Below are 10600 nucleotides of genomic sequence, written 5' to 3' on the forward strand. Positions count from 1 at the left end.
TTATTTGTGAGACGGGTCAAGTGAGATTAATATAAAAATGTAATATTTATATTAACAAATGTAATACTAAATAAGGAATAAAATGTTTATATATTTATAGTTAAACGGTTATGTACTAGTGTTATGAATGTTGATCAAATGTAAGGAAAAAAAAAGGACCATATTAATTAAAATAAAATGATGTCATTTTGGATTAGAGTCTATAATATGTATAGTGCAATAGTTATATTATGGATCTGGCTCTACCTTGCAAGGTGGACTCGTGTCTATTTACATATTGAGTATTCATCATTTACATATTGAATGCTCACAATTTGAATTGTGAACATTTAGTAAATTATGAACATTCAGTTATGAATATTCAATATATAAATTGTGAACATTCAGTATGTAAATTGTGTATTTTGAACTTGGATCCTCAAAATAATTTGTCATGTACCATTGTACAGTGAACCCTAGTACACGATATAATTTGACAATTGAGAAGGTGCAGACCATCCCAATTGGGGCAGATATTTAGATAGGTTCACACCGCGTAAAGCCCAGCCCAACATAATTTACCCGTGCCTCCATTTTACCGCCAAAAGGACCTGCAGATTTAAAATGCACAGAACTCAAAACACTGAAACAGTGCTTGAACGAAGCACGGGAGGTCGTCAAATGGACGATGAAGATGAGGCTCTTTCCGCTTCAGAACCAAGCGATTCGAGCGATGAGGTCATCTCTGAGCCAGACAATGACGACGACGACATCAATTACAATTGTAACAGCGGCGACGAAGACGATGACCATGGAGCTCAAACATCCAATCTCCGATGCAGTCCGGAAGATCGGAAGTCCGAAAATGTCGCCGCTTTAGTCAGGTTCTTTAAATTTCTTGTCTCCATAAATATAGTTAAAACATTAAAATTTTGATCACCCTTGAGCTTCCTCTTTTTCTTATGTTTTGTGTTTTCATCTGATTCGGATGAAGGGGAAGGCCTTTGATGCTAGGGCTTCTAGTTTTCAAACTTAGAAATTTGATTTCTTAATACTAATGCAATAATTTAATTTAGAATTGTTATTGTTATTTTTTCTTTCTTTCTGAATATTAATTGTTAAAGCTGAAAGTTCACGATTGTCATGTAATTAGGGGAAACCTTGAAGTGAGAAGACAGTCAATACTTCCACGAGTCTATTCAGTAACTGATGCAGCTGTCAACGTCAGAAAGCCTTTTAAACCTCCGAGCTCAAATGGTTATAGTAGTAACAATGAACATCTCGCACGCCGGCTCTGGGCACGCAAAAGGTTTGTGCCATGGGGGTCCAATAGGCCAGCTTTGGTTGCAATCACGAACAGGGTAAATGCCCTTGAGACTACTCATAAAGATGTGCCTGAAGAAGAGATATGTCTGCCACCAGATGTTGAACCATTGCTGTTGTGGCAGCCTGAAGGATTTGGGGAGGAAGGCTGTAATTCAAAACCCATAGCAGTGGAACCTTTACTTGTTAAGTACCTCCGACCACATCAAAGGTACTGCACTTTTAATATGATAATTTATATTTCTGGAGGTGTTATTGAAATGCATGGAGGTAAACAGTTTGCTGATGCATATTATTCCAAGATCACCTGGAAGCATCACTTAAGATTTCTTGTATTTGATTTTGTTGCTGATGGCATGTTTAGTTTGAACACATTCGTTTCTAGCTTCTACATTCCATTAAGCTTCTAGATGCTAGTTTTAACCAATTTATCAATTATTAAAAAATGTTTACCATTTTTCTTTCATTTTTGTTTGTAATTTGTATTTTAAATATTTTCTTCATGAACTGAAATTTGTTCTAGTATTGGAGTTTCAGTTGATATAATTTATTGTAAAGATTGAGAAATTTGTTCTTTGCTTTATTTGCAGAGAAGGTGTCCAGTTCATGTTTGATTGTGTTTCAGGACTTTTGAGCACTTCCAATATTAACGGATGCATTTTAGCTGATGATATGGGGTAAATATCGCTGAATATCTTCTGCAGTGATGCTGTTTTCACATCTGTTGAATGATTTTAAATGTCATGTTTCACTTGCTAATGTTCTTTCTGTCCAGTCTTGGGAAGACGTTGCAGTCAATCACACTGCTTTACACACTTCTTCGTCAAGGTTTTGATGGAAAAGCAATGGTTAGGAAATCAATAATTGTGACTCCTACCAGTCTTGTCTCTAACTGGGAAGCTGAAATAAAGAAATGGGTTGGAGAAAGAGTTAAACTTGTTGCTCTCTGTGAAAGTACTCGAGAGGATGCCATCTCTGGCATTAACAATTTTACTAGTCCACATAGTGACTTACAAGTAAACATTGTGATTATTTCATATATATAGTGAATTTGAGATCATTATGGTAACTGGAGTACTGATTTATCATTTATGTAATCTTCCAGGTATTGATTGTTTCCTATGAAACATTTCGAATGCATTCTTCAAAGTTTAGTAATGATATTTCCTGTGACCTCCTCATATGTGATGAGGCCCACAGGTTGAAAAATGATCAGACATTGACTAATCGAGTAAGATAAAGTTTTTACATAATGCTGTATCTTTTATTGTTTTTGATCAACTTTTTGCAGGATCCATATGAGATCACTGACTACAGATTTTTGCATTAGGCCTTGGCTTCTTTGTCATGCAAGCGCCGCATTTTGCTGTCAGGGACTCCAATGCAAGTGAGAATTGCATCAAATTTATAATTCCTTTTGCTTGTCAAATTCTGTCATGCTTTTCTTTGATGCAGTATTTTGTTCACATTTATCTTCCAGAATGATCTAGAGGAATTTTATTCCATGGTAAATTTTACTAACCCTGGAATCTTGGGAGATGCTGCATACTTTCGCCGTTACTATGAGGTTAGCTCAATAGTTCAGTATCTATTAAAAGTTTTCATAAATTGCTTTTTATGGATTATTGCGTTCCCCAATTTTTTGGGGATAAGCAGTGTACGCATTTTTAACATTAATATAAAATGCATATCTGACCACCAAAAGACAACTTTTAGATGCCCATTGTTTGTGGTAGAGAACCCTCTTCTACTGAAGAAGAGAGGAGACTAGGTACTGAACGTTCTACAGAGCTGAGTGCAAAAGTTAACCAGGCAAGTATCTTCTGATATTGGTGCATTTCTGGAATGTGCTGTTACTTCTGTGTGCTGCTTTGGTGATCATCTCTTGAGTGCTTATATAAGGAGCATGTGCTGCTCTTGTAATTTCTTTCTAATAATACTACTGATAACTGATATATTTGTGCAACAGTTTATATTGCGGAGGACTAATGCATTGTTGTCAAATCACTTACCACCAAAGGTAACATAATGAAACAATAATATTTGCTTTTTAAGATATGCCGCAGGTTCTTTTATGCTGCAAGTGCCTAAATTTAATCTTAGTTGCTGAACATAATACACTCTTTGCCATTGTTATTTGGTGTAAATGTTACTTCTGTTACTCTAATATTTCTCAAACAAGTAAGTTTAGTGCTTTTGATAATTTTCTGTTTCTAAATTGTTTCTTTGATATCTCTCTTATAAATGCCTGTGCTTTTGATAATTTTGTAAATGTGGTTGTGAAAGCTCACTTCACTAATTTTCTATTAGGCTAAAACTTTTCCAAATTTTCCTGCTTAACATGTGACCATTAATCTTTATTTGTCCTTGCAGATAATTGAAGTTGTATGCTGCAAGTTGACACCTTTGCAAGTGGAACTTTACAACCATTTTATACATTCAAAAAATGTAAATTCACACTCTTGTTTATTTATGTGAGGGATGTACAGTCTCTAACCTTTGTGATAATGTTTAGATGTATTTGCTTGCAATTTTTAAATACAGGTTAAACGGGCAATTACAGAGGAAACAAAACAATCGAAAATCTTAGCTTACATTACTGCCTTAAAGAAGCTATGCAATCATCCAAAGGTACTACATCATACACTAGGCTCTATGTTTTCCCTATTTGGCAATTGAAATATTGTCTCTGGCTCTCATTATCGCATTTGTGCCATTCATGAGTATGAAGAATCATTTTTTGTGTGTTATATTTTGAAGCTAATATATGAGACAATAAAGAGTGGAAGTCCAGGGACTAAGGGGTTTGAAGATTGTATCCACTTATTCCCTCAGGAAATGTTTTCCGGAAGGTAAGTTTTGAAAATGGGTTCGACACTTGTACTGGTTAGTGGTTACGTTGTTTCCTCTCAGAGTAGTTCGACAGTATTGGCTATTTTATTTGACATTAATGGAAGTATCTTTCCTGATTACTCTTAGGTCTGGTTCATGGACTGGTGGAGCTGGGCTTTGGGTTGAACTATCTGGAAAAATGCATGTATTAGCTCGGTTATTGGCTCAACTCCGTCAATCAACAGATGATAGAGTTGTTCTAGTCTCAAACTACACTCAGGTGTGGAATAGTAACTATAGATAATTTTTCTTGTTTTTCCTCATTGGCTAAGCATTGCTGGAACTTGTAGGTTTTTTGTTTTTTTTTTTCCCCCATTCAGTAATTCAGGACCTCAGGTGTCAGTTTTTTGAGTATTATGCCTTCTGTAGTGTAAATATAATTTGTGCTCATGAACTTTAGAATCTAATTATGTTATGACACTTGGTTTTTAGTTTGAATATCAATAGTAGTTTTTTAGTTATCTTGTCAGTTTTTACGTTTATCTTTCTCTCTCATTTCAAATATTTTATCTTTGGATAAGCAGACGCTGGACCTTTTTGCTCAACTCTGTCGTGAAAGGAGATATCCCTTCTTGAGACTTGATGGATCTACCTCGATTAGCAAAAGACAAAAGTTGGTTAATTGTTTTAATGATCCATCAAAGGTTTGTGAATTATGCCCTTAAAAATCTGGTCCATACTATGCACTTGAGAAACATTGACCTATCTTGCCAAACAATTTGCTCATGTTTTGAATGCTTTGTAGTAAGAGAATTCAATTTAATATATCAGGATGAGTTTGCCTTTCTCCTGAGTAGCAAGGCAGGAGGTTGTGGCCTCAATTTGATTGGTGGAAATAGGCTGGTGTTATTTGATCCGGACTGGAACCCTGCAAATGACAAACAGGTATAGTTTTTTGGCTTGGAAATTACTGTATGATGGCAAACAATACTGGCATTAAAATTTTAATTTTCAGGCTGCGGCTAGAGTATGGAGAGATGGCCAGAAGAAGAGGGTTTATGTCTATCGGTTTTTGAGTACAGGAACTATTGAAGAGAAGGTTGGTTCACTGATATTACAGCCTGATACTATTTTAAATTAGTTAGGATATATTTTTGTGAAGTAGTACTTGCTTCTGCTGCAGATTTACCAGCGTCAAATGTCAAAAGAGGGACTTCAGAAAGTTATTCAACAAGAACAAGCAGATTCTGAGATCCAGGTACTTTTGTTGCTTCTATTTCCTTGTCATGCTATTTGTGGTAGTCTTAATTCATAATACCATCACATGTTTTCAGGGAAATTCCCTTTCAACTGAAGATCTAAGGGACCTATTCACTTTTCATGACAGCGTGAGGTTTGTTCCTATGCTTGATTTGTTGGTTTTGAATGATAGCACAGAACATTAACAGCTCTATCACATCATTTTTAGTTAGTGCCACAAAATTTTAAACTTCTTTTGCAAGTGTTGAATATGAGTGAGCTGCCCAGGACTTAGCTTGTTATGAAACCTAAATTTCTGTTGATATTATAAATTACTATGCAGGTCTGAAATTCATGAAAAGATTAGCTGCAACCGTTGTCAAGAATATGAGGTGATGCTAGATGACACTTGTGAAGCAAACTCTACAGATGAACAAGATAAATCCAACCAAGAGGACATCGGGGGATTTGCAGGTCTTGCTGGTTGCTTGAACAAGTTAAAAAGCTCAGAGAAGCAGGTCTGCAAGTTTTCTTAAGCCAAACCCCCTCACATTTTCATTTTGTCACTCATAAACCAAAGGCAAAACTTTGAAGCTTTGAAATAATTTCCACAGATTGGAACTCCCAAGGAGGAGGATTTAGCTAACTGGGGGCATCATTTTTTCCCAACGTCAGTTCCTGATACTATTTTTCAGGCTGCAGCTGGTGATGAGGTCCGTTACACGTTGGAATTTCCTTAAACTTGTGAAACTGTACAGCCTCTCATCATTCTTTTGTAGCATGCAGGTTTCTTTTGTTTTCACATGCCAAGTTGAGGGGAAGCTGGTGCCTATTGAATCATCGGTGAAGCAAAAACCAAAACCCCAAGGCGGGCAAACAAACATTTCCACTTTGAAAAGCAACCTACTCCAGAGACCACCGGCTTTATCTCCACGCCTAGCAGTATCCAGCATGAAGGAACCTCAAGAAGCACCACCACAATCTCCTTTCAGTGGGGTTTCCTCTAAGATGAGCACATTGCCAGCTTTTTTTAAGCCCGTGCAAAAGCAACGGACCAACTCTATCAAGCTAACAAGACCTTTGGACCATACACAAATGAAATCCAACAGAGTAATCTCTTCCCGAAATCAGTTACCACAAAAAAGAACTTCTCCAGATGCTATGGGCGATGATGATTTTGTATAGGCTTCGCCTGTTTACTTATTCTTCTAATTACATGAAAAAAAAGTGATTAGGTGATCATATATATAAACCTCACAATTTGTTTGATTTTAGACATGATGTGTCAAGTAATCTTGATTGGCATAGAAAGGTTTGCACATATATTATTATACTCACTAGAATATGTTGTTTGCATCCATTGACCTGGGGCCTTTGAACTCAGAGGAGGGGGCATCTTTGATTTAGGGGAAAATTTGCGGTCATTATCCAAATGTGCATTTTGAGTGATCTGTTTTATTAATTATGACTTAACTCAGCGCAGTCTTCAAGCTCAGTGTAGAGGCAGTTAATATGTTCATTCCTGCCCTGTCTCTATCTTCTTTGTATAATTTTCATACATGTAAAAAACTCTTCTTCTTCTTCCTTCATTTCTGTGTTCTCCTTCGATTATCACAAAACGCAAGATGGTATATATTAGAGTTGTTTTAGCTTCATTACGCGCAGATAATGGCATGGACAGGAGTATTGAAACTTTGAGAGATGAGTTTGGCTCATTCATTGCAGCAAAGGAGATTCCCAGGTCTGGTTTGGTCAAGCCGGATGAAGGAAGCTCTAAAATGGCTCAAGGACATCAATGTTGATGAAGTTCAGATTGAGATAGATTGCATTAAAACTATCAATAACATCAACAATGACGCCTCTTTATCCTATTTTGATCTAATTCTTAATGATGTTAGGGAAATAGCTAAAGATTGTTTTAAACTTAGCTTTTCATTTGCTAACGGTCTGCGAACAAAGTCGCCCATTTGCTTGCTCGGGAGGCTTTGTCTAAGTCTGACTGTGTGGACTGTTTTGTGGTCCCTTTTTCTTCTATTGTCCATGCCTTGATGTACTTTTACTACTAATCTAATGAAGTTTTTCTTTAAAAAAAAAACAATAACCGTCTGACTGAAGCCGATTAGGTGACGACATCCTGAACTTTTCAACTACATTGCAAAATAATTTCCCTGCATCGGAGGTCATCACGTATTCAGTATCACCATTGACGAATGGCGATTTGAGACTGGATCGAATGAGATGAAGACAAGAGTCATGTGAAGGAAGGAAATGGTGCAATCCACGGTGAAAAACAAAGATAAATTAAAAAAATATCCAATATATTCATGTAAAAATGAAAATGAGCGGAAGACCAAAAGACAAAGATGATCAAACTGAATCTAAGCTGCTCAACTACTCATTTGAGGGAATATGCTAATGGTTGAACTTGGAACCCATGTTCACACTCATGTAATTGAGGGTTGATTTTATTATAAAATGGGTTGTATGTCCAATAAGCCAATCCATAAACCATTTCTGTTTCCTTCCCAATGAGGTATGTTGGGGAAGAGACTCAATTAATAATTAATCAAAGTAAATTAATGCTTACAGGCCGGCTTGAATGAATAGGGGCAACATGCAAAGCACCCTACTTTAAAGAAATTAAACCATATAATAGCTAGAAAGGGTATATAATATTTGCGGTAAGAGATCAATGTTTGAAATTCCACAGTGACAGTGTAGGGATTATACTAAAGTAAACAAATCTCTTGTGTGTACTCCGAGCCTCCTGATCCTTTGCTACTGAGTTATCGTGATTTACATTCTCTGTCATTTTCTAATCTGTCGAGCATTTGAGATTGGAAATTTAACCTTTTGGGCAAAAAAGGGTTTTCTCTATTCGACAAAAAAAAAAGGGTTTTCTCTTGATCTGACATTGCAAAATGTGCAAGCAGAGGGCATTAAATCTATAAGAAAACACATAGTACACAACACTTTAATAAATTAGGAATGAAAACGACAACATTTGTTCACCATATGGGAGACCATCAAGACATAGTACCTGCTGCTTTTAGACCAATCCTATGTATAGTAATTTGTCCTCTTCTCTTGCCCCAATAATTTGTCCTCTTCTCCTCTAGGAGATTTGTCTATGGTCTTCTCACTTCTCACTACTCACCAAATGACTTTCACACTTTTAGTCCAAGGAATCAGCCACCTGTTGAATACCCATTTGGCCACCAGCTAGCTAGCTTCAAAAAGTTCCATTTAAGGATATAACCCATCCGGCCCCATCTACTCTCAGAATCATTTCATTTCATTTCACTCATCCATATCCATGGAACTGGAATCTTAATTTTCATATTTATTTATAGTGTCATTGCATTTGCTTGGAAATGGCACTTTACATTGTAAAACTAGAAGTGAAGCTTTGTATGGTTCCTTTAATTTTTCTTCTTCTTTTTAGGAACAGATATGGGAGTTCTAGAGCATGTGCTATGCTTAAGGGGAAAACATGTTTTATACTACTTAAATCTTGATTAGATTCCCATAATCATTCACATATTATACTAATTAAAATGTGGTTCCCATGTTCTGTGCAAGTGTTTGTTTGACTGCTTTTCACTCAGATTCAGCTTCTTCAGTCCTCCAAGCACTAATTAAGTAAATATAGGAGGATATATGGATGGGTTTTCTATTATATATATGTATATATATATATGTGCTGCAGCTTAAAATTAATTATAATGCAGTAAAACCAGGAGCTGTTAGATCTAGGCTGGGGTGGAGTTATGCTGCCTGCCTGGCTCACTGGCTGTAATGGCCAAAGAAACAGATTTGTTAAAGGAAACATACAGCAACTCCTTGCGGTGCTCAAAGGTCCAAATTAAATATCCCAAGTATATTCCTCATTACCGCTCCATGGGTTCAATACTTAAATCAACAAAACATCCCCATTATTGCCTGCAACCTATAATAATATAAAAATACAGAAAAAACAAATTTTTAGTTGAGATAAAACACATTAGAAAATTTGTCCCTTGCATGTATTTTGCAATCACTAATCTATGTTCAAACTCATTGACTACTTCATGTTGATCTTGCAATGAAATTGCTCTGTGTCACACATCTAGATAACGTGACTTGTGAAAAATGTCGTAACTCTTCGTGTCTATTGATCACTACAAGAATAATCTCGATTCGTGACGAAATTTTTCCATCGCAAAAATGTAAAATTCTGCTGTCTAATTCTTTAGACTGTAGCCAAAATAAATTTTACTTCAAAAATTAAATATTTTCGTAACAAAATAAACAATCATCGCAAGTTCCGTCACCAACCTCAAACGTCAAATCTCTCTTTATGCCAAACATTGCAACAAAATTAATTTTTGTTGCCAATTCAACAATTCCATCGTCATATCACGACGGAAATGTAGGGCGTCGCATTTTCTGTCGCCAATGTGTCAACATATTGGCAACAAAATTGATTTCGTTGTCACATTCTATAGCGACTTTGTTTAAAAAATTAAATATTTTAGCAATGTAAAGAACGATCGTCATAGTAGTAGTTGAGTCGTACATAAATGTTAAGAGATCACGTATTAACTTACGACATCATGCAACAAGAGTTGAGTAGCAGCACAATTTGCATTAAGCAGTACAACCTAAATATTAGATTTCAAGGACAAGTTGCATACAACGGTTGGACAAAAGTCTACACTAGTCGAATACTGGCAGGTTATGTTATTTAATTTGCAAGTTGGTTGTTTGAATATGTTTCACTCCTATAGACAAATTCAAAATCTCACTATAAATATGAGGGCTGCTGATGAAGAGGAAAGCATGTGATACATAAGACTTATTATCAAGAACACAAAAATCATTAAAAATCTTCGCAGAGCAAAAACTTAGTCATCAAGACACTCAAATGCTTCAAGTCGTTCAAGATTATAAAGAGTTTTAGTAGTTGGGGGAAAATCAACCTTGGATGGGTTAATAATTTGTTGTTGTACTCTACACTAGATATATAAAAATGCTAAGTAACAAGCTCTTAGAGTGTTGTGAAATCGTTGCAAATTTTATGCACAAGCTCTTAGAGTGTTGTGAAATCGTTGCAAATTTTATGCTGGCTCGGGGAAATCAACCTTAGGTTAATAATTTGTTGTTGCTGGCTCGGGGAAATCAACCTTAGGTTAATAATTTGTTGTTGTACTCTAGTACTCTACACTAGATATATAAAAATGCTAAG

The 10600-nt window shown here is 36.0% G+C and overlaps 1 protein-coding gene across 1 annotated transcript; it reads left to right on the forward strand.

Moving 5' to 3' along the window:
- Positions 1 to 591: 591 nt before the first annotated feature.
- Positions 592 to 6756, forward strand: LOC116018640 (protein CHROMATIN REMODELING 25). Its single transcript, XM_031258637.1, has 21 exons — positions 592 to 863; positions 1133 to 1513; positions 1893 to 1979; positions 2078 to 2318; positions 2408 to 2533; positions 2633 to 2689; positions 2783 to 2869; positions 3019 to 3114; positions 3272 to 3322; positions 3676 to 3750; positions 3847 to 3933; positions 4063 to 4154; positions 4282 to 4414; positions 4719 to 4838; positions 4966 to 5079; positions 5150 to 5233; positions 5318 to 5392; positions 5469 to 5527; positions 5717 to 5891; positions 5988 to 6086; positions 6160 to 6756. Exons 1-21 carry the CDS (start codon positions 604 to 606, stop codon positions 6556 to 6558), a joined length of 2898 nt encoding a protein of 965 aa, XP_031114497.1. The 5' UTR covers positions 592 to 603; the 3' UTR covers positions 6559 to 6756.
- Positions 6757 to 10600: the final 3844 nt, after the last annotated feature.

Source organism: Ipomoea triloba, chromosome 1, assembly GCF_003576645.1.
Source record: "Ipomoea triloba cultivar NCNSP0323 chromosome 1, ASM357664v1".
Taxonomy (NCBI): Eukaryota; Viridiplantae; Streptophyta; class Magnoliopsida; order Solanales; family Convolvulaceae; genus Ipomoea; species Ipomoea triloba.

Coding starts and splice junctions, on each gene's coding strand:
- LOC116018640 (XM_031258637.1), top strand. CDS start 604: ATGCACAGAACTCAAAACACTGAAACAGTGCTTGAACGAAGCACGGGA. Junction 2,870..3,018: donor ACTTTCGCCGTTACTATGAG/GTTAGCTCAATA, acceptor GACAACTTTTAG/ATGCCCATTGTTTGTGGTAG. Junction 3,934..4,062: donor AGCTATGCAATCATCCAAAG/GTACTACATCAT, acceptor TATATTTTGAAG/CTAATATATGAGACAATAAA.